At 42.6% G+C, this 14,233-nt stretch overlaps 1 protein-coding gene across 2 annotated transcripts in view; it reads right to left on the minus strand.

Moving 5' to 3' along the window:
• LOC117355639 (chloride channel protein D-like) overlaps positions 1-14,233 on the minus strand; it is a 236,796-nt gene that overhangs the window by 105,596 nt on the left and 116,967 nt on the right. For both annotated transcript variants that reach the window (XM_033934508.1, XM_033934509.1), the window contains exons 10-11: positions 5,706-5,877; positions 511-682 (exon numbers count right to left, since the gene is read on the minus strand). In XM_033934508.1, coding sequence (XP_033790399.1) covers positions 511-682; positions 5,706-5,877 — 344 coding nt within the window. The remainder of the gene's footprint in view (positions 1-510; positions 683-5,705; positions 5,878-14,233) is intronic.

Raw genomic sequence — 14,233 nt, forward strand, 5'->3', positions numbered from 1 at the left:
TTTTAATCATGATTAAAGGTATGCTATTTATTTATTTATTTTCCCACTGCAGCTCTTTGTGACTCTCGACACTCTACATATCCCTCCATTGTTCAAATAAATAATGCACCTTTAATCATGCGATTAATCATTACATCACTTAATCAAAATGCAGCCCTGAAAAACTTAATAGAATAAAAAGTAATGACGAGATAAGAAATTGAAAAATTACAAATTAAAGGACCTAAGACAGCATGTAGAGTAGCTATAAACAGCCCTTCTGAAAAGTAAACCTAATTTTTTTTTCTCAAATGTTAAATTTCCTAATTTCGCACACTGATTTCTTTTTAAGAAAAAGCAGCCCTTTAAGGACTCCTTTTAGAAAGCCATGTTAGCGATGTTGCTGTGGTAAATGCACCAATGCCTACAGTATAGTATAGTACTCTGTGGCAGTGTAAAAGGGACCCTAAATGTTGTAGAGTCATAGAGATACTTTCAGTTCATATCACTGATCAGACAATTGACATTTACCATGATAACGGTGAGAGAGATGGTAAGTCTGGATACTCCACTGAAAAATGAAGCAGCTCCTATTGCAGCAAAGAGTCCAGGATCGATCCAAGATGGAGATTCCTCCACTTCCACGCCAAATATGGTCATCAACAGCAGGCCAATTATCCTGCCATATAAAGCCCCAGTGTACCTGCAAGCAAAAGGTTCTGGTCAGCACTTAATGCATCCACCAAGCAAAGCTTTATCAGATGTACTTTAAGATCAGAACAAGCTCACATGACTAATTGTTTAGTTCTATTTCAGTTCAAAAGTGAGGATGCCTCTATGTAGCCCAGGGTCCACTACAGCAGTGGTTCCCAACCCTGTCCTGGAGGCCAGGCCTGGAGGCCTGTTCAGGCCAATCGGGTTTTCAGGATAGCCCTAATAAATATGCATGAGAGAAATTTGCATATACTGGAAGTGACAGGCATGCAAACCTGCTCCATGCATATTCTTTAGGGCTATCCTGAAAACCCGATTGGCCTGGTGGTCCTCCAGGACAGGGTTGGGAACCACTGCACTACAGTGATAGTCTGCTTTCCAACATCAGTGGAAATTCTATAACTCAGCATTTGAGTCCTAATGGATAGGGCCTCAAAGCATTCACTGGGTGACAAATGTCCCTGCTGACAACCAAATTAATAAAAATAATTTTTTTTTAAAAATCACGTTTCATATGGTAAAATGCCCAGTTTAAACAAACAAAAACTGCAGACTATGTACAAGATGCAGGCAAAATTTATTGTACCAAAGTTAAAATGCAGTAATATTAAACCTTTTTACCAACAATGGGACCCGACACGGTCCGTGTTTCGGACAACACGCCTTCGTCAGGGGTCCATGGTAAATAAGATATAAAGAATACCGCACAAAATGAAGGTAACAACAAAGGCCTGTTAGTTTAGTACGCCAAGAATCGCTGTCAAAAATGAAGCGTCACTCACTTTCGAGACGCTTCATTTTTGACAGCGATTCTTGGCGTACTAAACTAACAGGCATTTGTTGTTACCTTCATTTTGTGCGGTATTCTTTATACCTTATTTACCATGGACCCCTGACGAAGGCGTGTTGTCCGAAACACGGACCGTGTCGGGTCCCATTGTTGGTAAAAAGGTTTAATATTACTGCATTTTAACTTTGGTACAATAAATTTTGCCTGCATCTTGTACATAGTCTGCAGTTTTTGTTTGTTTTTCCTTTTGGTGGCTTCACTGCAGATTTGGTTGGATTTTTTTCTTGTTGTAAAATGACCAGTTTAACAATTAGAGCAGAGCGCATAGGAATAAAATGGACCCTGTGATAGATAACTTGTGCTAATTAAGACCCTAAGGGGCTCATAATCAAAACAGAAGTACATCTAAAATCCCGCCCAAATCGGCACTTGGATGACCTTAAAGACAGGTATAGTTTAGTATGGTATAGTATTGTACAGTAGGTTTTGGGGGTGTTTGGGAGGGGCTCACCATGACCTATAAGGGAGTTGTGGTGAGATGTTTATGTGGCACCCTTTTTGTGAAGTTCACAGCAGTGCCCTGTAAGTGCCCCACTACTCTGTTGCCATATCTGGGTGTCCAGTCCATCACTTTGCTAACCTCTCTCACATCCAAAAGGTCTTTTTCTAGGCGTTTTTGACTTGGATGAATTTTTGGATGAGAATGGAGTATAAAGATAGATGACATATATACGAGTAGACGATTCTTGAAAAAAATATATATTTTGGACACATTTTTCAAGAATGGACTTTGGACAGGTCTGACTTTGTGCAACTAGCGACTTAAACCCAAAACGGACTTAAGATGTGGGTTTTTTTTTAATTATGCAAACAGTTTTATTTTGGTCTCTTGAAAAAAAAAGAAAAGAAAAGCAGCTCCTTCTTATGTAGTCAACTAAACTAGAGGCTTTAAACCCAGTCCTCAGCACCACATGCTTAGTTAGGTTTACAGGGTATCCACAATGAATATGGATTACATATATTAGAGTGCATTTCCTCCATTGCAGACAAATATCTCTTATGCATATTTAGGGATACCATATTTGTGAAAACAAAAAAGAGGACACAGGACCTTGCCCAAACTCCACCCACAACCCTGCTCACACTCCCTCCATTTCCTTGGACCCCATTCCCATCTTCTGTACCCTTTTAGTTCTCTCTCTCTCTTCTTCCAAACCCCTCTCTCCTTCCAAACCCCCTCTCTTTCTATCTTTTGCTCTCTCTCTTCTTCTGACACCCACCCTCTCAAAAGGGCCCCCTCTATCCTTACAACCTCCTCTCCTGCTGTTTCTGTCTCTCCCCTCCCATCCAGCACTACCCTACTCCATGCTCTTTTCTCCAGCACCCTCTCCTTTCCATAATGGTTCTCCAGTCATCTATCCTCCCTCCCTCCATGCTGTTTCTCTCGCCCCCTCCCTCCATACTGTTTCTCCAGCCCTCCCTTCCTTCATGCTGTTTCTCTCCTCCCCTCCTCTGATACTGCTTCCCCTCACAACCTCTTTAGCTCCTGACCATCCCTCCTACCTTCCCCCAGGCCCGGCCGTTGTAATTTAATCTTCAGGCAGCTGGAAGCAGCAATGAGGTAAGCCTGCTGCCACCAACCTGCCCTGGAAGCTGCCTCTCTGCAAGTCCCAACTACATGGGAACATGAAGTCAGGCTGGGGCAGGCTAGCAGCAGCAGGCCTACCTCATTGCTGCTGCCAGCACCCCAAAGATTTAATTACAGCATCTAGGCACGAGGAGGAGGTAGGTAGGAGAGTTGGGAGAGCCAGCTAAACCTGGACAGGCTCCCCCATTTAAAAAAAAACCAAAATACAAACATCTGGGCATCCAGACAGTCCTCGAAAAAGAGGACATGTCCAGGTTTTCCTGGATGTCTGATAATCCTGTGTACATGAATTGTAGGTATCCTGAAAACCCAACTGGCCAGGCCTACTACTACTATTAATTATTTCTATAGCACTACCAGACATAAGCAGCACTGTACAGAGTCACGATGGAGACAGTCCCTGCTCGAATGAGCTTACAATCAAGACAGACAAACAGGATGCCAGGGTAGGTGTTACCATTAGAGTGGATGGTTAAACTTCTGGCTAGGGTGATGAGCAGAGGGCAGTGGGGCCTAGGGTTATTAGTTGAAGGCTATCTTAAAAGGGTGGGTTTTCAGCCTACTTTTGACTCTGAGGACTGGGTTGAAAACCAATGAATTAAACAACCTCTTGTAACTTCCTAGACCATTTCCTCAAGAAAAGGACCTTCTCCTCGTCTCCTTTCTGCAGACCCCTGGTTTAGTTTCTGATATAACACTCACAATATATACTCTCCACAACAGTCTCTCTGGTGGGTAGTTACCTGATTGGTAGACCATTACTAACTTAAGTTTAATTCAATTGTTCTGTTAAAAAGTAAATAAAATGTTGATGGAAATGGAATAGGAAATTAGAATACTGTAGTAAAGTGTATATTCAAAACTATCAGATTTATGAAGAAGTTTACAGAGTTGACCATGGGGCCCATTTTCAAAAATAAGACAGACATCTTACTAGTCAAAACGTCCAAGTAGGAATTTTTGAAACTGACTTTTTAGACGTCTTTATAATCATTTTTTTCTCCTGCTATCTGAGGGTTCTGGATTAAGAATAGATTCTTATCTGCAGAAGCAGTGACTCCGTTCCAATAGCATCTCAATTATAAGCGTTTCTTTTCTTTTTTTATTTGGATTTTATATATTAAAAAAACAGTTGGAATTAGCATTGTGAGTCTCTGCAGGGTGACGTTAGAAAATACGGTTTAGCTCTCTGTCAAACATAGTATTAAGTATCTCTGCGAGACAGAAGAGGTGCCAACAATCAATAATTGCCTATAATTAGAGTTAATTGGCACTAATTTACAGTTACTTGTCTAGGTGCACTATTGATATTCCATACGGGCGTATGACTAAGGAAGGAATAGGAGCAGATTGAGGTATGCCAAGCAATTACCTGCTAAGGATATAGAATACAGTCAGTTAAGTGCCTGAGAGCAATTAGGCATGAGAATTTACATCAGCAATTGAATTAGCATAAATGCCCATGCCTAAAGGCAGGAGCACAACGACCGTGGATCTACGCTAATGTTCTACAACAGCAATTACACGTGTAATTGCCATTACAGGATTCACACTCAGCACACACACTTTAGGTGCCTAACTTTAGGTGAATTTTTGGAAAATTATACCCATAAATGCAGAAACATTACAGACCTGATTCTATAAACAGCGCCCAACTGTGCCTAATTGCTAGGCGCCGGTCCGTGCGATAGAATCACGCCTAGCAGTGTCTACGTGGACTCAGGCATCTCTAGGTGTCCTAGAGGTAGGTGCTGGTATATGAGGCCTAGTCTCCAACCCTAAACACGCCTACTTTTCAGGTAGGCATTGTTAGGTATCGTAGGGCACCTCAACTTTAGGTATCGTTAGATGCCACGTGGATATCTGTGTTCAATACTAATTAACAATTAAAATAATGTTTTAATGGCATGGTTAATTACCACATCATTTAACCCATTAAAAAACAATTAAGTTAGGTGCGAATTTTAGTTAGGCGCTGCTAGGCATCCATAATTAGGGCACCTAGTGGTGCCTAATTTAGGCGCCATTTATAGAATCAGGCCCTATGCGTATATGTGTAGGTAGGGGTTAGGAGCAGACCCGGCACATAGCTATTTACAAGGAGCCACTGCAAAGGTTTCAGCCCAACCAAGAAGAGAATGATGTGGAGCCAGTGAAACTTATGAGTTATTCCACCCGTTTCTTGACACTTTTTGTTTTGTTTGATATCATTGAAATGAATAGTGTCAAGAACTGTGTGGCATAACTTATAAGTTTCATGGCTCCATACCTTTCTCTTCTTGGTTGGGCCAGAACTTTTCAGCGGCCCCTCGTAGTGACAAATTCAGCCACCAACAGATTATTTATTAATTCAAGTTAGGTTGCAGATATACAGTAGGTGGCATAACCTGAATGGATAAGCAATGGCAGTGGTCGCCACTTACAAGTAAAGTATAATCAGTGGCACCCCTTGAAAGGATATAGACATTGAATATATGAACAAAGTAAAACTCCAGTGCTGGCACTGGATACCAACCCCACTATTGTTAAAACATTTCTTGCTACTTAAAGAATGTGAAAATATTTTGGACTTACAGCATAGGAATAACAAGGCCACTTGCTACGGCTGTGCCAGCAGTCCAACAGGAAAAGAGGAAGTAAAAGGACAGTGCCGTAAAGAGAGAGGCATATCCAAACTCTTCATGGGTTCCCCGTTGGAAAAGGAGCATGATGCCTCTCTTGCCGTTCTCCACAAGAAGGGCAGCAGCTTGAATAACGATATAGAGAAAATAAATGTTTAGCTCTCAGTATTAAAGCTGTGGTTTGCCTATCAAAGTCTGCTTAACAGACGGGTAGTGTTGCTGAGTTCACATGTACAGTTTTAGCCTTTTTAATGAAAGAGCTCAACAGTAATTGATATGCTGTCCTACAGTAAAGATGGCCTCTATGCCAGAAAGGTTTAGAATTACTGCTTTTGGTTGCCAAAATAATAGCCGCTTCCTAAGAAGATTGTCCCAAATTCCTAGTTTATCACTTTACTAACATCATTCACCAGGATCTGTATCTAAAAAGAACTAGCTTCGTGTTAGAATGATCCGATTATTCCAGCAATATACAGTATGGGGCTCATAATCGAAACAGAAAAACATCTAAAAACCGGCCTAAATCGGCACTTGGACGATCAGTAACAAAAAACGTTCAAGTTCCAATAATCGAACAAGGTTTTAGATGTATTTAAAAACGACTTAGGCCTTCATAGTGCTGCTGAACGACCAGAGCTAAAAGGGGAGTTTTAGAAGGAGTGGTGAGGGCTGGATTTGGGCGAGACGTGGGCCGTCCTAGACTTAGACTGAAGGTTTTACTACACTGCCTAGATGGAACTTGGACGTTGTGACTTAGGCCATCTACAACCAGGTCTAAGTCCACAAAAGGTATCCAAAGTGACCAGATAAGCACTGGAGACACAAAGTACAGACCCCACACAAAGCCCCAGTGATCACTCACACCCCCATAAAAAACGTAATAACAATTTACATATCTGCCTCCAGAACATCAGCACCTGGCAGCCTGGCATAGGAAATCCTAGTAGAGCTGCACAGAGGTGGCTTAAGTGGTCTTGGGGGTGGGTAGTGAACCATGGAGAGGAGGACCCAGGCCCATAAACCACTCTAATTACTGCATTCATGGAGAAACATGTGCACCCCCCAAAAAAAAACCAAACTCTTTTGTACTGCCATATAAGTGGCTCCTGCAGCCATAAGGGCTATTGGGATGATAGATTGGTGGGTCTGGTAGATTCTGGGGGTGTTTGGGGGGCTCACCATGACCTATAAGAGAGCTGTTGTGAGAAGTTTATGTGGCACCTTTTTTGTGAAGTTCAAAGCAGTGCCCTGTAAGGTGCCACACTACTCTGTTGCCATGTCTGGGTGTCCAGTCCCTTACTTTTCTTGCCCCTCCCACATTCAAAAGGCCTTTTTCTAGGCATTTTTGACTTGGACAAATTTTTGAACTAAAATGGGGTATAAAGATGTACAACTTAGCGGTCTGGATGATCAGACGGCTGAACATACAGATGGACGATTTTGGGGAAAAAAATATGCTAGACGTATTTTTTGAAAATGGACTTTTTCCCGTGTCCGACCTTGGACGACTTGTGAGTTAGGCCAAAACGGACTTAGACATTTCTTTTGATTATTCCCCTCCAAATATTTTACTTCAATATTATTTACAACATATCTACAGTATGAAATATAGATTTTAGAACTGGACACCTCCATTTAGGTGCCCATGGCTGTATCATAGGGAATCTATTATACAACAGAACCTAGGTTACATTATAAAATACTATTGTAACCTAATATTGGCATCCTTAAAATGTAGGAACCCCAACCCATACTTACAGTATGCCAGCCATAAAGCTGGTGTTAAGTGTAAGTACCTAAATTCGGCAAGGATATGTGCAACATATACTATTCTTTAAGTTACCTATGTACAGTAGAAATCCAAAAATCCAAATGCCAGAAATCCAGACCAATAAAGAATCTGGACCCTTCTGAACTGCACCATCTGGACTGCCTGAGAATCAAGACAACATATCTTGTCTCTCTCCCCCCCCCCCCTCCCAGGTCTGGTATTTTTTTCCTCCATTCCTTACCCATAGCTCTCCCTTACTTCCCAGCTCAACCCCCTGTGGTAAAGTATTGTACCTTACCCTGCCCAAACTCCCCCCTCCCCCGTTGTAAAATATTGTACCTCTCCAGAGAAGCACTAGCAGCAGCCTTACATAAAAGCTGCCTCCAGCCTCCACTGCACTTTTCCCTCTGACCTGTCTTGCCCTTCTGAATTTATTTATTTACTAGTGTTTAAGCCCATTACATTAACGGGTGCTAGTAGAGCCTCCTTCCCTCACATGTGCCCTATTTTCAGCTCCAGCTCCAAACCCATTTTTACGCCCCTCCCTCCCACCACGGTCCAACAGCACCTCTTCCCTGCGCCCCCGGTCAGCAGCACCTCTTCCCTGCTCCCCCGGTCAGCAGCACCTCTTCCCTACTTCCCTGGTCAGCAGCACCTCTTTCCTGCTCCCCCGGTTCCTCTTCCCTGCTTCCCCAGTCAGCAGCACCTCTTCCCTGCTCCCCCAGTCCCTCTTCCCTGCTTCCCCAGTCAGCAGCACATCTTCCCTGCTCCCCCGGTCAGCAGTACCTCTTCCATGCTCCCCTGGTCAGCAGGACCTCTTCCCTGCTCCCCCGGTCCCTCTTCCCTGATCCCCCGGTCAGCAGCACATCTTCCCTGCTCCCCCGGTCCCTCTTCCCAGCTCCACCGGTCAGCAGCACCTCTTCCATGCTCCCCTGGTCAGCAGCACCTCTTCCATGCTCAGCAGCACCTCTTCACTGCTCCCCTGGTCCCTCTTCCCTGATCCCCCGCTCAGCAGCACATCTTCCCTGCTCCCCCGGTCTCTCTTCCCTGCTCCCCTGGTCAGCAGCAACTCTTCACAAATCTGTCGCCTGTAGCAGCGGCCGCAGCACTCTACACAAGCTGCTTCACAGCCTTCAACTGCCCTGATTTGATTTGGCGCATCTCTGATGATGTCATCAGGGACGCGGTGGAGCAATCAGGGCAGTTGAAGGGCGTGAAGCAGCATGTGTAGAGTGCTGCGGCCGCTGCTAGAGGCGAGAGGTTTTTGGGGACCTCGTGAAGGGGGGGCGGCAAGGGAGTAAGGGTAGCGGTCAGACCGCGTGAAGGGGTTCGTGTGCGCCAGGGTGGGGGGATGGGGGCGACGACGACTCCTCCTGGGGACCGCGGAAAGGGAAGGGTGGGGTGACAAAGACTTGGGTCCCGGGCGGCGGGGTCAGTTTTTCGGTTCATCCCGGGGGGGGGGAGGAGGCGGTCTTTGTACCCCAGTTGGCTTGTGGAGGCGATCGTCGGCTGGCTCGGAGCAGGCTTGTGAAGGCGATCGACAACTGTAAAGAAACTTCCGTATTGTGAGGTGGCTGTGACGTGAAACCCGCGCATGCGCACTCGTGTTTTCGCGACGGACCAGGGAACACGTTTTTTTAGTGCGCATGTGCGGCCTATCATTTTATTATATTAGATTTAACATTATTTGTAACCCACCTATCTACAAATCTAGGCGAGGAACCGTAAAAAATTACACAATCATTGAAAGAAAAACAAACATTCAATAACAACAAAACATTAAAAAGTAATAAAAACACTGATCCAAACTTGGCTGGGATATAGGGAATGTTTGGGAAAGGGGGAATGGAGTTGTATGGGGGCACATTGAAAAACACACATCGTGCCCATTTTTGAAATAGTGGGGGGAGTGGGTAGGGGGAATGGTTCTTGCTGAGCTATAGGGGTAGGGGACTGTGTTTTGGTTTGGGGGTTCTGTGCTGAGGTGATGTTCCTTCGCTAGTCAGGATTTTCCTGTATTAGGTAATGAATGGGGTGGGGGTACTGGAGCAGAATGCTTTGTCTGTAGAGTTGTATTGTGCATTGTGATTGTATATTTTTTGAAAAACTTTAATAAAAATTTAAAATATTTAAAAAAACACTTAAGCATCTATACACAGTCACTCAGGATATCTTCGAAAAGCAAATCAGAGTAAGTACAATCAATAGAATGATACAAAAGCCTAAGATGAAGGATGCTAGTGTGCTCAGAAAGGGAGAGGGGGAGATAAGAACACAAAGGAAGACAGGGGGAAAAAAATCACCATAATATAGTAAGAGGAGGAGCTGCGGAGGTGGACTGCTCGCACCAGGCACCATCTTTCCTTTTTATGCTACTAAATACAACCAAAGCGGTTTACTTATTACATACAGCTACTTGTTCTGTGGGCTTGCAATCTATAGATGAACTGATGTACATAGATAAGAAACAGGTTATAGATGAAAATAATGAACTTCACTATAAAAATAATAATATACTAAAACAGTTTTTGAAATTCTATACCAGCTTGTATTCTTCTGAGCATTATTTAACTAAAAAAGAAGATGGGTTAGAATTTTTGAAGTTGATTGAGGGACCTAAAATTCCCGAGCATGTGAAAGGAAATCTTGATGCACCAATCTCACAAAAAGAAATACAAATTGCATTGAAGTCCCTTAGAGTTGGATCCACTCCAGGTGGTGATGGATATACGGTAGAATTTTATACATCATTTCAAAACATCTTGTTACTTCATTTGCTAAATTTATATCAAGATCAACTGAAAAATGGTACTATGGCAGAATCATTAACTATTGTTTTGCCAAAGCCAAATAAAGATCCCATGTTGGTTTCTAATTACAGGCCGATTTCTTTGATTAACGTAGATGGGAAATTATTAGCGAAGTTATTAGCTTTACGTTTGGCCAAAGCTCTCCCTTATATTATTGGTTTTCACCAAATGGGGTTCGTTGCTCATAGACATTCTTCAAATAATACTAGATTGGCCTTTCATATGTTAAATTTGACTAAAGACATAGAGGATCCGGCCTTCTCTGTGTCCTTAGATGCAGAGAAGGCCTTTGATCGAGTGGAATGGACCTTTATGTATCAGGCAATGGATTGGTTTGGTATTAGTTCTGGATTTATACAAATGATTCAAACCTTGTATAGTTCCCCTTCTGCCAGATTATATACAGTGGTACCTCGGTTTATGAGTGCACCGGTTTGCGAGTGTTTTGCAAGACGAGCAAAACATTTGCAAAATCGGTGCCTCGGAAACCGAGCATGGCTCGATTTACAAGCACCCCCCCCCCCCCGCAATCCGGCACCCCCTTGCCTCGAACCAGCACCCCCCCGGCCACGATCCGACCCCCCCCCCCCGACATGATTGGGCACCCCCCGCCACGATCCGACCCCCCCCCGACACGATTGGGCACCCCCCCCGACACGATCCGACTCCCCCCCCAACACAATTGGGCACCCCCCCCGCCGCTTCTTACCCTCATCTGGGCACTCTTGAAGATCGGCCCTCGTCTGCTGGGCCTTGAGCATCTGAGCATGCTCAAGGCCTGCGAGTTCATGTTCTGAACGTGAACGTGAACTCGCAGGCCTTGAGCATGCTCAGATGCTCAAGGCCCAGCAGACGAGGAGTCCGATCTTCTAGAGTGCCCAGATGAGGGTAAGAAGTGGCAGAGGGGTGCCCAATTGTGTCGGGGGGGATGTCGGATCGTGTCGGGGGGGTGCCCAATCGTGTCGGGGGGGTCGGATCGTGTCGGGGGGTGCCCAATCGTGTTGGGGGGGTCGGATCGTGGCGGGGGGTGCCGGTTCGAGGCAGGGGGGTGCCGGATCGCAGGGCGGGGCCTTTGAGGGGAGCAATGCCAGTTCTCGGGGGGGGACGCATCAAAGCGAGTTTCCATTATTTCCTATGGGGAAACTCGCTTTGATAAACGAGCATTTTGGATTACGAGCATGCTCCTGGAACGGATTATATTCGTAATCCTAGGTACTACTGTATAAATAATACTTTTTCAGAACGGTTTTGTTTGGAGATGGGAGTTAGACAAGGGTGTCCGTTATTCTCCTTTGCTGTTTGATATTGTTTTGGAACCTTTATTGTTGGCTATTAAACAAGCGAAGGAGATACATGGTATTCCTTATGCAGGTCGCGAATACAAAGTTACTGCTTATGCAGATGATATTTTGCTTCATTTGAGGAATCCTGAATCTACCATCCCATATTTGCTGGATCTGATTAACAGATTGGAAAATTCTCTGGTTACAAAATAAACTGGAGTAAATCAGAGGTTCTTCCATTGAATGTGCATTGTGCAAAAGGTTATTTGATGAGTTTCCTTTTATTTGGAAGGATGATGGTATTAAATATCTAGGGATATGAATTAAAAGTACATTGGAAGACACGATGAAAATAAATGAAAGATCATTATTACTAAAGGTCACGGAGATGTGCGAGCAATGGAACCCTTTACACTTGTCTTGGTGGGGGAGAGTTCAAACGGTCAAAATGATGATCTTGCTGGTAATTTGCTACCAAATGGGTATGTTGCCAATTTATTTTCAAGGGTCTTTTTACAAAAAGCTAAATGGTATTCTGACAAAATTTATTTAGCTAGGGAAAAAAGCAAGAATTGCTTTTGTATCTCTACAAAAAACAATTGCGGAGGGTTGGATAAATTTTCCCAATTTATATACGTATCATCAAGCCTATATAATGCGTCAAGGTATGTATTGGATCCTCCCTGAGCTCTTAGAACATTACCCAGACTGGCTATATCTTGAGTGGAAAATCATGTCCCCGATGAGATTGTCTCATATATTAAATATTAAAATACCTAGTTATGCTAAGGACAATGTGATTTTATTGGACACCTGGAATACAATTAAATTTATTGATAAATTAACAGTTATTAATGTAATGTACGTAATACCTACTGTTTGTTCATTTGTATGACACTGTTTTAGATTAAAAATCAATAAAGATTTTAAAAAGAAACAGATTATAGTAGGAAACATTTTTTTTAAAGCTGTAATTTGTGGTACGTTACTACATGTTAAGCCTACTTTAGATAAGTATAAAAGTCGCCTTTTCCTGATCATGACGGGAATAGCTGTTCAACTGATCACACATAATTGGAAGAACCATGACAGGATTAATTACACTTTTTGGTGGGTAAATGTGTGTACCACATATAAGTATGAAAGAATGATGGCGGAACATTTGGGGACTAGTAAGTCCTTTAATGATGTATGGAGTCCATTGACTACTTTTGTTGCATTACAGTAAGGGTCATGTTTCTTCCCTTTTCATTAGATTTCTTTACACATCCAGGGAGGGTGGGGGGGGGAAATGTACTTTGAGGAGTTAAATTATTTAATTATAATATTGAAATCACATCATATGTTTTATTGTATTAATAATTAAGATGAGGATGGGAGTAAATGACTGTTTAATGTAATAATTGTATAGTTATTAGTGCATTCTATGTAGTATTTTATGATTTACCAATTGTATTGCACTATCAAAGCTTGAAAATCAATAAAGATTTAAACACAAAAAAAAGCCAAATCAACTGCATCAATAAATATGTTAATGTCAAACCAAGGGCTTTGTGAGCATTGTGGTCACACAGGGTGCTGATGTGGAGAGGAACCAAAACTTATCCCAGCCTACCGTCTCCTCTCATTGGGGATAATGAAATGAGTAGGGCAGGGGTTCCAGTGGGTAAATTCCACACGTGTACATATAGCTTGGTACAGTTCTGCTTAGCTATCCAGTCAGGTCCTATTAGTTTAAACTTTTGAGTCTCTATGAATCTTTTTATCTTGAAAGCCTATATGTAAATGTCATATTCCTTTAACCTTACAATTTCTTCTAAGGCTATCTACAGGATTAGATCAGTGAATATGTTTAATGGGAAACTGAGGATTAGCCAAAAGCTCTAAAGGGAATAAACAAAGGAGGTATTCCCACTGGTAGTTAAAACAAAAAAACCTCGTTTGTAACAGTCTCCCTGAATACGGTGCGACAATCATCAAAATAGTGAAATTGTGTTAAATATTTTTACTAAATATCTTTTGATACTCTCTGATGGGATTAGCTGGTCAATATATTTTATCTGAATGGAAGAATGGTACTGCACTCTCCCTTTCAGCATGGTGGTCTGGAATTTGTTTAGTTTGCAAATATGAAGAGGTTGCTGCTGTTAAGAGAAGTGGGGGTCTTATTTTTTCAAAGGGTTTGGGCTCCTTTAGATGATTATTGCAACTCACACGCTGTATAAAGTCTATATTACTTATGTTCTTCCAGTTCACCTTTATTGTACTTGATGTAATGGGATGTTAAAGGGTGTTTATTGTAAAAATTCAATTAAAATAATGAAAAATGAAAAAAGTGAAATTATATTTAATATTTTTATTAACCCCCTCTTCTATTAAACTGCACTAGCAGTTTCTAGCGCAGGGAGCCGTGCTGAATGGCCGGTGCTGCTCCCAGAAGCAGTGCGGGCCATCATTCAGCGCGGCTCTCTGCACTAAAAACTGTTAGCGTAGTTTAATAGTAGAGAGGGTAAATTTCTTTTGATTTTTTTTCTATTAGATTTTGATTTTATTTTTTATTTTTATTTCTCTTTTAAATTATTAAGGAGAACATCAGTTTTCGCCACAAGTTCAATGA

Source organism: Geotrypetes seraphini, chromosome 2 (genome assembly GCF_902459505.1).
Source record: "Geotrypetes seraphini chromosome 2, aGeoSer1.1, whole genome shotgun sequence".
Lineage (NCBI taxonomy): Eukaryota > Metazoa > Chordata > Amphibia > Gymnophiona > Dermophiidae > Geotrypetes > Geotrypetes seraphini.